Here is a 14,357-nt window from a genome sequence, read left to right as displayed (position 1 = left end):
GAGACATAAAATGTCTCTTTTGAGTCTTGAGACTGATGATGATGATGTCATCATTTTTGTGAAATGATTAAAGAAAGTGCTGTGATTTAGGACCATGATGGTGTGACCTCAAGAATTACAAAGTGTATTTAAAATGCATGGTGTCATGGTTGCCATTACTTGTCTTCACAGATACTGTTTTCCGTTTGGTCGGCCTGAAGGAGCTCTGAAAGCAACTCTGTCCCTCCTCGAAAGGGTATGGTCTGTCTGTCTGTCTGTCTGTCTGTCTGTCTGTCTGTCTGTCTGTCTGTCTGTCTGTCTGTCTGTCTGTCTGTCTGTCTGTCTGTCTGTCTGTCTGTCTGTCTGTCTGTCTGTCTGTCTTGTCTGTTTGTCAAAATAAAATGTATGAATCACCAGAGTTGCTGTAAAGCAGTGATTGGGCTGGGGGGGGATATTGCAGGAGGATATTTGGCAAAACACGAAGAGTTTTAATGATAATGATATTAATGTTTTTTTTCTTCTTTTTTTAACCTGGACAAATACCGATGTATAGGAACTTAAAAGTGTAGTTCCACTGACCCTAGCCAGAACACGATCGATTGATTTAGAATTTAGAATTTAGGCATTTAGCACATATACCCTTAACATTCCCTGCCATTGACGGAGATCTCTGTCAAGTCTAATCCAGCGCTTTACCGCATATGACAGAGATCTCTGTCATGTGGACTTTTCAATTGTTTATGATAGATTGCGCTCTTCGCCAACGTCTGAATGGTTCTATGTTGCCTAGCAATGGATACAACCGGAAATGAACCAGAAGTGAAAATGTCGCCTGCCGTCTGCCAGCCTCCACGTTATCGGATCCAGAAAAATACATTTATCTCGGATTATTATTATTTTCCAGATCGCGTTTTTGGTCAAAACAAGCTTTATTCAATGGGCCATAACCAATGAACCGGCGATCGCGGCCACAAAATGTATTTTCCGGGTGAAGGAATTAAGAGACATATTAAGAGACACACACACCCTGATCACCACTGCTGTAAAGTATGTTCACAGAGAAAATGGAAGGCAAGCATGTTCACAGAGAAAATGGAAGGCCTCATTCCTGTCATTTTGTGTTTGAAGGTTCTGATGAAGGACATAGCGACCCACATTCCCCAGGAAGAAGTGAAAGCGATGATCCGTAGATGCCTGGAGCAGGCTGCCGTGGTGAACTACCAGCGTCTGTCCGAATACGCCAACCTAGAAGGTAGGTCATCTTGTCTAAAACGTGGTGGACACTAGGGTTATTCTGTTGTGGATAACACAACAAGTGTGTGACAAAGTATAATGATCACATGATTCATAATTCTTTGTTTCGGCAAAGAAGAAGAAGAAGAAGAAGATACAGTGGACTAGTAATTATGAAATGAAGTATGATGTATCGATTGCTATTTGTTTCAGGAAGGCAGGGGGAAATGTTGCCCTCAGAAGATTTATTTTGTTATACAAAAACAAATTAGATACATTTCGTTGCTCTTACATTTCGGTGGATTCTCCTAACATTCTGAGTTGGTTTGGAGTGGTGCTCTGTTTACCATCTCTCTCTAACCCTACTGTTTGAGTTGGTTTGGAGTGGTGCTCTGTTTACCAGCTCTCTCTAACCCTACTGTTTTCTCCACAGCTGCTTTTTGAGGCTTGTTATCAGATTTCTTATGCATTTTCTTTGCACTGATACACTGATATCTCTTGTCTCAAAATGACGATTGCAGTGTTTGATGTACGTCCAACAACCTGTTAACTTAGCAATGTTTACAGTAAGTAAAAATGCATTCAATTCCCCACAAACCTTTTTACGCTGATCTCGTCCACCATATGCCTCAGCTTCTTCCAGCCGAGTCCTGGTCTGTTTCTCTGTCTTCAACTATGGCCTGCCTAGTAGTTGGGGTGACCCTTTCCTTCTCCTCTCCTATCTCTGCTTTCCTCTCCCCCTCTCTGTTCCCTTGTTCTCAGATTAATCTTCATCTTCCTCTCACTGCCTCCCCTCTGTATTCCTTGTCTATTGGCTTTACTGGCATTCTCAGTTACCGTTTGGAAACAGGGTTGGCCAATACATAAGGAATGATGGGATTGCCCCTTATGGCAATTCAGCGTTTCTATCTGTTGCATGGGTTTTCTTTAGTAGGCATCATAGACATTGTATATTACTGGGAGACATTGCATCTCTAAACACAAACACGACACAAATGGGGCATATAAAATGTGCGCCTCAAAGATTGTATAGCATTGTACGCGGCATTTAAAGGCAATTAATTACAATTAATTAAATGTGTGTGTAAATAATAACTACACTTCCAGTTTAAAGCAGTCAATTCTAACCGATGTCTGTAAAGAAATACCATCACCACACTGGAGACACCAAGGAAAACTAACCTTAGTGTCTCAGTTGGGATTGTAAATCCTCCCCAAATTATTTTCCAAACTAATTTTCCAAATTAGTTTGTTTCCCCAACCGTGGGTTTAACTACCGGTAAGAGGTTTCAGACTTTTCCCATCTCTCATACAAATGGAGGGACCATCCATTCTCTCTTCCCTCTCTCTCCGCCACACAGTAAAATCCCGAGCGTTACGGATGGAACCAAACAGACCTAACTGCGAGGTGTGTTCGGTTGCATTTGTACGCCGTCAAGAGTTAAATGAACGGGATTTTACTGGTCGCAGGCCTCACAACGGTACAGTCTGTGTGCTCGTCCTCTCTGACCCCGGCCTCTTGCATGCCCCGGTATCCTCCCTCTCTCTCTGTAGGGAAAAAGAGAGAGATGTATGAGCACCCTGTCTTCTGCTTGGCGTCTCAAGTCATGGATTTAACCATTCGTGAGTACCTTCCTCACCCCACGCCATCCCGCCCTCTTACTCCAATTACCCTTTTTTTCCTTGGAGCCTAATTCTGCACGATTTGCACTAGAAGCTACCTCATATTTTCCTGTTGCTTACTCTCACCCATGTCTCTTTGTCTTTTGTGTCTTTTCCTCGTCCTTGGAGTCCTTTGGTCTATTTGAATCTGTTGCTTCTGTCTGCGTAAAGACTTCCTGGTAAACCTTTTGGTTTGATCTATGGGGGAAAAGTATCCAATACCGTGTCCTTCTATCTGTCATTTTCTTTTATGTCCTGTGGCCTGCCCTTACAGAAAACAAATATATAATATTTCATATGTTTCAAAGTAAAAAAAAAAGAAAAAAGAAAGAAACGTACCCATGTATAATATATACGTTTTGCTGTATGGGCATTGCCTCTCTCTGTGTGTCTGTGATTTGAATGCATTTTTACTTTGCTTCTGTGTAAACCCGTTCGTTCACTGTCTGAGATCATGGTACATGGTAGAGAAGCACCTCAGGCAGCAGTACAAAGATATCCACACCCTGGCTCCAAAAGACATTGCATTGTCTTCTGCGGATGTTTAGCATGAACAGAAAAAAGTACTGTAGGACTAGTATGGTTTTGCTGAGATGACATTTGCAAATAGAGTGTATATTTCGTATGTCTCTGTGTGCTGTACGGGAACTTCAGAAGATTAGCTTGTTGAAATGATTTTCATCAGCTTTTGAATAATAAAGAAGAAACGTTGCATTACAAACTTGGAGAACTTTGACCAAACATTTCTGTATAACAGCTGAGTGACAGGCCTTTAAAGGGTCTGCCTCAGCTACCTTCATTTCTGGTCTCTTCTCTTCCCTCCTACACGCTGTTGGATTTATTTATCTTCTTTTATCTTCTCCTACCTCCTTCTTGAAACCTTTCCATTTTTGCTGTCCTCTCTCTCTCTCTCTCTCTCTCTCTCTCTCTCTCTCTCTCTCTCTCTCTCACTCACTCAGCGGAAAAAGATCCGAAAAAACTGAAGGATACAGGTGATGGTGCGGTTCACATAGTCTCTTGGATTTATGTAACTCATCCTCGATCAGAACATCCCTGAACTTAGCTAAAACCCTACTACCCTAGCATAACCTCTCGCAACCTTCCTGAACTTAGCTAAAACCCTACTAGCCTAGCATAACCTCTCGCAACCTTCCTGAACTTAGCTAAAACCCTACTACCCTAGCATAACCTCTCGCAACCTTCCTGAACTTAGCTAAAACCCTACTAGCCTAGCATAACCTCTCGCAACCTTCCAGAACTTAGCTAAAACCCTACTACCCTAGCATAACCTCTCGCAACCTTCCTGAACTTAGCTAAAACCCTACTAGCCTAGCATAACCTCTCGCAACCTTCCAGAACTTAGCTAAAACCCTACTACCCTAGCATAACCTCTCGCAACCTTCCTGAACTTAGCTAAAACCCTACTAGCCTAGCATAACCTCCCGCAACCTTCCTGAACTTAGCTAAAACCCTACTAGCCTAGCATAACCTCTCGCAACCTTCCTGAACTTAGCTAAAACCCTACTAGCCTAGCATAACCTCTCGCAACCTTCCTGATGCATTTCCTGACGGAAGTCACAGAAACATGAATGGAAATGTTTACTGGAAGTTCAGGAACATTGTGAGAGCGTTACGCTTCCCACCACCATTGTTTTCCCCTAGCCTCGCATAGCGATACTAATATCACTGTGTGGATATATAGCCTGGTTCCTGGCCGTCACCATTTCAGCCGTGAAGTCCTCCCACAATTGAGAGGGGCCAGACTTAATCTGTGTGTGTGTGTGTTTGTGTGTGTGTGTGTGCGTGAGTGCGTGCATGCGTGCGTGCGTGCGTATATATATACCGTATACAGTATATATATATACTTCTGTGACAACCTCCTGAAACCTACTTTAAATTAGTATTGTGACGTGTGGGAAATAGCGGATCTACAAGCTCACATTATGTGCTTGTACATCGCCGATTTGGGGCGTGCGGCACTTTGCACGTATTGCTATCAGCTCATTACTGCAGACAGCTGGTGGAGATATGAGTGTAATAAGGCTGGTAACTGCAGACAGCTGGTGGAGATATGAGTGTAATAAGGCTGGTAAGTTTCTGGATTAAATCAAAAACACCTTGAAGAGCAGCAATGGGAATGTTGTAAAATATGAATGGTGCAAACCATACAGTATAACTTTCTTTGATGTTCGAGTTTGCATGTTCTCCCCGTGTCCCCTAGGGTAGGTACCCTCACAAAAACATGCAGTAATCCTGGTCTCTAAACAAACTGCCTCCCCCTGGCCAGCCGGGGCGCCTGATGGAGGGGAAAGGAACTGGTTGGAATAACGTGTTCCTTCCATGCGCTACGTCCAACCAGGGAAACTCCCCCCTGTCAGGTGTAAAGGAGCAACTTGGACACTCAGGCATGAAGGAAGCATGAGTTCAAGTCTGTTGCTCTCACCATGTCCCCCATATATGGGGACTAGGTTGGCGGAGGGTGTGTAGAGAGCCCAGGATCACATTAGATAATTGGCACAGGGGTGAAAAAATGGGTTATAAAATCGAGGGATAAAATTTAAAAAAAAAACTTTCTTTGATGTTAATGTTACAAGGAGCCAAAGGATTTCTCTCTTTTAAATCAGTAAAGATATATTAATTCCACACCATACAGTAACTACAGTATATGTACCTGTATGGCGTTGTACTCATGTATGCAATTCCCATGGAAATCTTTTTGGGGAGCGCTCGCTTGGTCCACGCAACATCTTGCATTTGTGCAAGCGGTTTTACAACAAACGCATGACCTTTTAAAGCACTCCCCCCGTGTGTCACCTGCTCCCTCTGCACGTCCCAGCCAATCACAGCCATTGGGGGTGGGACATTTCCTTGGGAATAACGTACATGAATAATAGGCTATACACACATTATACTTGGGTGGTTTACGGCTCAGTGTGTGAATAAAGTACTCTGTCAGTGGGTGTACTTCATGGAGCTGTGGCTTATTTCTTATTGGTACAATCAAAATATAACTTCGCTTCCTACATTCAGCCAGTGTTGGAACTAACGCCCTAACATTAAGTTACTTTACATAACGAAACTACTTTTTGCTGTAACTTGTAACGTAACTCTACATTTTCCCATTCAGTAACGCCATTATAGTTACTGTGTTTTCAGTGGGTGTTAGTAGTTACCCCTGTTACGTAATGTAATCCAAAAGAACCGTCTCCTTCTCCTGCCAGTGCGGAGTCTGTCATGTAAACTGACATGGTGCGCTGAGTGCGCTCCCAACGTGAAACACATTCCACATGAGAAAGAGAAAGTGGCTTCCACAGGGCATAACGTCATCATATTATTATTTTTTTATAAAGTAAAGTAACTAGTAACTAGTTACTTTTAGTAACTAGTAAAGTAAATAGTTACTTTTTCAGACTATAACTATAACTAATTACTTTTTAAAAGTAACTTGAACAACACTGCATTCAGCAGATTGAAATTTGATTGAGCCCGTCTTGATTGCAGCGGTTGCATCTGACGCCGACCGAAGGTAGTGTTTAATTGACCTGAGATCAGATTCTAAAAATGTCTTCTACATCCTGACGGTTTTCTGAAAAAGCTATGTTTCTATGTCAGTCGTTCTTCGATTTTTCAAAAATAGCAGACCTACAAGCTCGTAGCGCGCCACTCGGTGGTGCGCTATGAGCTTGTAGATCTGCTATTTTTCAATAGCTAAAGCATAACATAATGCTAACACCAACAGGGGTTCCCGCCCAAATGGCACCCGCTTGGACTGTGCCAGTCAAACTGCAATGCAACAGTTAAGGTGTGGATGTGGCTAGCTGGTAGATGGATAATAGATAATAGGCAGAACTGTGCAACAAAATCATCACATTACTGCATGATGAATGTGGAACTTGCCTGTTTGTTTTTGTCTCTTTTAATTTGTCACGGAACGTCCATTATTTGTTCTTTGGATGCCGTCATTACTGCAATGTGAAGCGATGGTAGAGTGACAAGGCGGGACTTTCTACACACTTTCTATCTTTGCTAATTTTGCTAAAATTGCTATTTCCAGTGCATTCAATGTGTGCAGAAATTTAAATATAACAACTTCATACATTGCATTATGCTTTAACTGTTTTAAGTTGAGATTGATTATAATATCTATGACTGTGTAGACCAAAACTAAGGACCTTAATTCTAAATCAATATCTAGTCAGTTTCATTTAGACTTGATGGGGTGGGTGTGTGAATATGCATGTTTCTGAACTCTTGTACAGTCTTGTACAGTGTCAAATTCAATACTTCAATCTAACCATTGATTTTACACGTACTTGCACACCACCAATGTGCAACTAAGTATTAATCAAACTTCAGAAAACCCAACAAGTGTCATCAGCTATCAAGTTGTCTTATAGCATTATTTAATTGCATGCAAAAAGGAGGCCTATACAACACACTCACTATGTTCCACTCAGAGATAAAAATAAGTGTCGTATCTTTGGGAAATGAAAGGTTGTAGAATGGAACATAGCGTGTGGGTTCTCCAGGTCCTTTTTCATGTCGAGCCAGTTTCCTGTCACCCCAGCACCTGAATATGCTATGCATAATGACTATGACCGTTAGTGTTTATTAAATTGCATGCATACAATAACCATTATATAGAATAAAGGTATTTTTTTAGACAATATTAAACAAATGTGAAGAAAGAAACTATGGTGTGACTTTAAGGCTGCCTGCACTGACCTTTGAACTTTGTACTACAGAGAATGTAGGGCGGTTAGTCACCCCTGCCAAAAAACTGGAGGACACGATTCGCTTGTCGGAGCTGGTGATAGAGGTGCTTCAACAGAACGAAGAACACCACGCAGAGGTCAGTGGCGGACGCGCACACACACACACACACACGCACGCACGCATGCACGCACGCATCATGCACACACTTTTTGAAAAAAAATAAACTCCAAAATAGGAGCGCCAGGTTGAAAGTGGTTAACAACTCTGAAGAATCCTATCTTTGCCTCTTTATTAAACATTATTACATATTACTAAACAGGCTTCAAGTCCAAACAGTGGAAATCAGTCGGTACAGCAGGCTATCGAACTTCAATTCTAGCGTATATCTCGCATAAGTGCATGTTGGCCTGTGACGGTACAGGCCCTCGTGTTGGACAGAGGCTTCGTGTGTCCATAGGTCACAAAGTAGAAACCTCTAGGACACACTGTGAGAATGATATTAATCAATCAATAAAATCAAATATATATAGCAGTAATACTGTATGGATTGTAGTATGGGGGGGATGATTTATTGATTGAAAAGTAAGTTGCTTGACCCAGCTATATAAAGTCCCACAGGGTAACATCCATTGTACTATAGTCTTCTTTGGTTAGGTTACCAAACCTCTGATAGCTCTGTTGTGTAGCCTATTAGAACCATTAGAACCACCCAGAATGCAATGTGAAACAAACCCATGGAAGTATACCGCTCCCAAACGAATGCTGCAGGCTCCTAATGCTGAGGTCATTTTTATTAAAGCACATTGTTTTCAGAAATGGTACTTAATGACATACATAAATACATACATTTCCTGTACGCAGAGACTCCCAATTATTTATTATTTATATTGTAGGCCTATTATTATTTTATTTTATAGAAAAAAAAATGCCAGTAAATTATATAAAAAATAACTTTTGTTATTGAACAAGCTACACGGTATGACTTTAACAGATACACAATCGGACTTGCCATTTCACCTGTTTTAGAGCCATCATGAACAGGCCATCTAACAGTATATAGGGGGAATCCAAAGAGGATAAAATGACTTAGCTTAATTGGTTTTTCCCCCCCTACCCCTGAATGGGTGTTTTGAGGTTTCCTGCACACTCACTTCCCAGCAGGAAGAAAGGACCCTCTCCACCCACCATCTTGAGTCAGTGCTCTAGTCTACAGGTCATAAAGGGCTTAATTCCCTTGTACAGTGAGTGCATCATATCCTCACGGTTGCTCGTTCCGATGGCGACTACAGGCTCTTCCAGTGTATGCATGACAAGTCACAGCAGAATGAAGGGTGCTGTTCTAAGTCAAAGCTGTGGCCCACTTCCTCCCTGCTTTAACTCACACATGCATGACTCTCTCTCTTTCTGACAAAATACCTTCCATTATAGTGAGGGGCAATCGGGCATCTTCTCTTTGCATCAATTTAAGATGAACTGACGAAAGAAAATGTCACAATTTATGTATTCATTATTACATTCTCTTCACAGTCCTCGTCACATTATCTGTCAAATGCTCATGTTCAGTGTATGATCAAAGCAAATTTGACATAATTCCTCTGCTTTTTAACTATTTGTTTGTTTCACGGGGGATTATTTGAAAAGGGGAAAGAGGTACGTGGTTGTTTTAACTGATACTGGCAGGTCATACTGTCCTGCTTTCCTTCTAGTCCCTTCTAGTCCTGACCTGTGCATGTGATTAATGCTCATGAGACTGTATCATGAATCTTAATGCTCCTTTCAGTGTGTGATCGTATATACTGCCGGTCAAGTGCTTGTAACAACATTTGTTAGCTTGAGCTAGCAACAGTGTTGCCCTTGCTGAACATGGCAAGCACTTGGGCAATGTACAGTTGGGTGCCACCGATATTGTCCCTTATCATTTGACCCATTTAGGCCTGACCTCAAAATGTAAAAAAATCCTTCTAAATCCTCCAGTTTTCTGAAATAAATATTTTCACGATTTTTCAAAAATAGCAGAACTACAAGCTCGTAGCGCGCCACTCGGTGGCGCGCTATGAGCTTGTAGGTCTGCTATTTTTCAATAGCTAAATTATAACATAATGTTTAAAACACCAAAAGGGGTTCCCGCCCAAAATGGGTTAACTGTCCTTTTGCGCAGATCACGCAAACCTCAGCAAAAAGAAAAGGACAATATCGATGGCCTCCAACTGTACTGTGTGTATTGGACCCATTAATCTATCCCAACCCTATTCACCTTATTCGCCAATGCAAAGAAGGACTTGACACTGTGACGTTTCTTTTTGTGAAATCACTTCCCATTTTGTCATGCAAGACTCAATTACAATTGAGCTACCCTGTCTTATGGTTGTTATGTTGACTGTACGCAAGTAAAATATATTTTATTATCTATCAAACAAACTCACTTAGGTGAAACAGCCAGTATCAGAGGCTGTCATAATAACTAATACATGTTAAAATGATCAAACAATACTATTTTGAACATCAATCTCAGCTACATTGCTGCACAGATCTGCACGTGTTCAAATGGGGAGTGGTTTTACAAAGACGTTTTTTTGGTTTCAAACTGGATGGGGCTGAATAAGGTCAATACTGACTGAACCCATTAACACATTCATTCCCTAACCTTACTATCCATGTAAAACCACCTAAACCGGCGTCTGAGCCATCTGTTGATCAATGTACAATGTACTTTAGTCTAGTAATACTCGGAGCAGTTGATATGGAATGAAATGTCCAATTCACCTCCCCAAACAAACGTGTTCCTCTCCATTGGATTAGCCAAGATGGAGAACATATTACTCTGGCATGCTTCTTGTTGTATGATCACCTAGAAAGGAATCCCGCCCCTTCAAAGAAATGCATTCTGGAGGCCCTCAAATTAGGTGAGTGCGTCGGTAGACCCGACCCAGCCTACCCGGCGTTAAGACACCAAACTCCCAATTTGAAAACATGAGTGAAATAGGCTATAACAAAAGTGGAACTTGAATGCAAGTGCAGCCCAGTATCATTGTGCTGAATCTGGATTGAGTTGCAAATGGACATGCTGGTTTAAGCGCTCATGCTACCTGCCCACTTTTACACACTGACCAACCAATGACAAGAGCTCCGTGACACACACACACACACACACACCTCAGTGCATGTCTGTCCCCCCCCCCCCCCCCCGGCCCTCCAACGGATGCATTCACATCACCGTGGCATAGATGGGATGCGATGTGAATAACTCAAACTCAATGATCCCTCTGCACTTCATCTCTGGAGGTTATGCTGAGAGCATAAGGCGCATGGGAAGCTGAGTTATGTTTCATTTTGTTTCCCTCTTTATTCTTTTGGATGATGTGCATGACAGTCACTCCACTGCACCACAGCCTCTCATATGATTGACTCAGTGAAGGAGTCGCGGGTGTGTGTTTAATACATTCAGGACGGGAACCCCTTTTTGGTGTTTTAAGCATTATGGTATACTTTAGCTATTGAAAAACAGCAGATCTACAAGCTCATAGCGTGGCACCGAGTGCCGCGCTATGAGCTTGTAGATCTGCTGTTTTTGAAAAATCTTGAAAATGTGACGCAAATCTTTGAATATATCGTTGCTGTCGGGAGGAAACCTCATAACTCAGTTTTTGATTTTCTTTTGGCATAACTCAGTGCTATTGAACACCCTTTACGTCTGTGTGTTGTTTCGAAAATATTGAACCAATGGAAAGTAGTAAAAAAGTGCTTTGGACAAAACCTCTTAACTCCATTGGACCTGGAACTACATATTTTCAGATGGGGGTCCACAGCCAAATACAGATATTTCTGGGGGTCCTTGACATGAAAAAGGTTGAGCACCACTGACATAGAAACTATAGGTGGTTTTTACAATCGGCCTCAGGTCTAAATGCATTAAGTACCGTAGCTCCCCGCTACGGTTGTCAAGTAGCTACTGCTGCTTCCTCTGTGGGCCGACAGAAAAAAAACAACAAGTGAAAAGACATGTGAATCTCTGTGCCAGAGCACTGCATTTTTCCTCTCCAAGCTGTGAAGTGTTCCCCGCTGGAGTTTGCCCATACAGTGAAAGCTCCGAGGCAACAGCTTGAGTTCCTATTGTGCAAAGCAAGAGAACCAGAGCCTTGCTTTTAGATCAGTGGAGTTGCCTCCCTTCCTCCATTCTCCTGACCTTTTACTGAATAGACAATCAATATATGAAGAAATATCACTTGACCCCGAAGAAATGGATACAAATGTTGTTTCACTGGATTCTGGTAGTATTGGGCATGCTAAATAACAAAAAAAGCCTTGCGCTGGGTGGTAACATAGGTATTTAATCTGGCAGTGAATGAGTTTTAATCGTCATAATTGTGAGACATTATAATCATGTTCTAATGCTTTATAATCACTCTTATAATGCATTAATTGTATACTGTTAAAATGCATTATTCTGATTGTAGAGACATAGTAGTTGGCCTTATAAGTCATTATAGAACAGGTCGTTTTGAGGAAGCAATCTGATTGGTTGAAACGGCCATCTAACCCTAACGAGCATGATGGAACACCTAATCAAAACATAAGAAGCAGCTGTGCTGAGTCTCGCTGCTCTCCCAGAGCAGAGCTCTCTGGGTGGCTAGGCTAGTACAAAGGACGCCTTTCCAGAAGGTATATTGGTAACCTCAATGTTTTTAGTATGTTATTTAGCATATCCAATATTACCCGAATCCATTGAAAACCCCTTTGTATCAATTTGTTTGAGGTTAAACCATATTTACCCGTCTGAGATTCAAACTGTGTGGTGCTTTGAAAGGCCTGTGCTCATCAGGTGACTTCAAACACTTTCTTTATCTAACTCTGCTCTTTTATTCTCCTGTCGCTCTTGGGCCTGTTCTCTTTTCCACCTCTACCCCCCTACTCTGTCTCTCCTCTCTCTCTCTCTCTCTCTCTCTCTCTCTCTCTCTCTCTCTCTCTCTCCTCTTCCTTTATTTTTCTGTCTGGCTGTCTCGTCTTCCCTCTCGTCCTCCCTCTATCTGTCTCTCTTTCTCTCCCTCTCTCTCTGCTCCTCCAGGCCTTTGCATGGTGGTCAGACCTGATGGTGGAGCATGCAGAGACCTTCCTGTCCCTCTACTCGGTGGACATGGACGCCGCACTGGAGGTTCAGCCACCCGACAGCTGGGACAGCTTCCCCCTCTTCCAGCTCCTCAATGACTTCCTGAGGACTGACTGTGAGTGAAGAATGACGTATCTATCTGTGTATACCTTCCACACACACACACACACGCACGCACACGCACAAAATGCACACGCACACGCACACACTCACACTCTCTCTGACGTATACACAAGGGCCACTTGGTGTAAATAATAATTTCATTTACAATTTAAATGATTCATATATTAGTATTTAGTTTATTTGCCAATAATTTAGTTTATTTGCCAATAATTTAGTTTATTTGCCAATAATTTAGTTTATTTGCCAATAATTTAGTTTATTTGCCAATAATTTAGTTTCCAGTTAATAATATAATTTGAGAAACATTAACTGCGCATTTACAAATTGCGATGCCAAAATCACAATTTTCGACAGAAGACGGTCATATTAAGCTCTAATTTATCTAGAATAGAAATGTACAACCTCAAAACGATGCACTATATGCGGCAGGTGTGTAACGTGTCGTCCAGTGCTTCTTTTTTTCTCTTTGCTTCGTCCCCAAAGCCTTCGCACATTTGTACAACTGTGTCTGTGTGAAAAGATGCCACGGGCGATTCACGAAACACAATGGAGCAGCTTTCGCTGTGGTTACCGCCGGCCAGCCATCTCTCTAATGAACTGCGCGGCTGCCTCAGGAGAGCTCAGGCCTGCAAAGGGATCCACTTCACTGGCGTCAGCGTATACCGACGGAGGGCACTAATTGTCCCCAGGGAATGCTTCCCTTTTTTAACTTGTCATCTGGGAGTCAAGGAGAAGACAGAGTGCTGTCCTCTCATTCACCGGCTGAACGCGACGGACGCCAAATAGCTTGTTATGTTTGCTAGTTAGAGCCACATTGCAAATTGGCCACTGTTCGATTCTGTGGTACAGCCATATGTGAGGGACAAAGGCCGCAGATTAAGTGCATAGTAGTGGACATAGCTACAACAGCTCATGGTAAAGTAGATAAAATAGAGTTTGGCATTTTTAGCACTTAACCATTCATATTAACTTAGGAAATGTTTTTTATTTTTGTTATGCTTAATAGTTAACATAATGTAATAGGATGCGATTTTGCTTCACTGGCCTGCATAGTGACAATGCAATGCGACACATTGTGAGCTTGTAGAACTGCTATTTTCAAAATATTTGTATACATTTCAAAACATGAAATAGGACATTCTGCATATAGTGAGTACTTTATACTTTTGGTACTTTAAGTACATTTTGATGCCAATACTTTTGTACTTTTACTCAAGTAGATTTTTAATTCCAGACTTTTACTTGTAACGGGAGCAGTTCTACATTGCAGCATTGGCATTTTTACTGAAGTGAAACGAATTGAGTACTTTTTCCACCACTGGGTTAAACCCATATCACGAGGGCATGTTCTCGCAGAAGGTCATCTATTCTGTCTCGGCACGGCGCTGCAGTTATATGTGGCAGTAAATAGCCTTAGCTCTAGACAGCTCGACAAAGTGGGACGTCATTGGAGGAGCTAATGAGGACCGCGGCAGTCTCTGCCGGGTAGCGCGGCGAGCCCTGCGTCCACACTGCCGGACACACACATCCAAGTGGACAG

The 14,357-nt window shown here is 42.1% G+C and overlaps 1 protein-coding gene across 1 annotated transcript in view; it reads left to right on the top strand.

The window, feature by feature from the left end:
• cadpsa (Ca2+-dependent activator protein for secretion a) overlaps window positions 1-14,357 on the top strand; it is a gene marked incomplete at both ends in the record, with an annotated part of 161,672 nt that overhangs the window by 111,091 nt on the left and 36,224 nt on the right. Inside the window, 5 exons of the mRNA XM_079509744.1 lie at window positions 172-235; window positions 1,108-1,231; window positions 2,767-2,835; window positions 7,620-7,726; window positions 12,653-12,809. Of these exons, the coding sequence (XP_079365870.1) occupies window positions 172-235; window positions 1,108-1,231; window positions 2,767-2,835; window positions 7,620-7,726; window positions 12,653-12,809 (521 nt within the window). The remainder of the gene's footprint in view (window positions 1-171; window positions 236-1,107; window positions 1,232-2,766; window positions 2,836-7,619; window positions 7,727-12,652; window positions 12,810-14,357) is intronic.

This window comes from Electrona antarctica, assembly GCF_951216825.1.
Source record: "Electrona antarctica genome assembly, chromosome: 9".
NCBI classification, from domain to species: domain Eukaryota; kingdom Metazoa; phylum Chordata; class Actinopteri; order Myctophiformes; family Myctophidae; genus Electrona; species Electrona antarctica.
The sequence above is the reverse complement of the archived record's forward strand: the minus strand, read 5'-3'. Positions and strand labels throughout refer to the sequence as shown.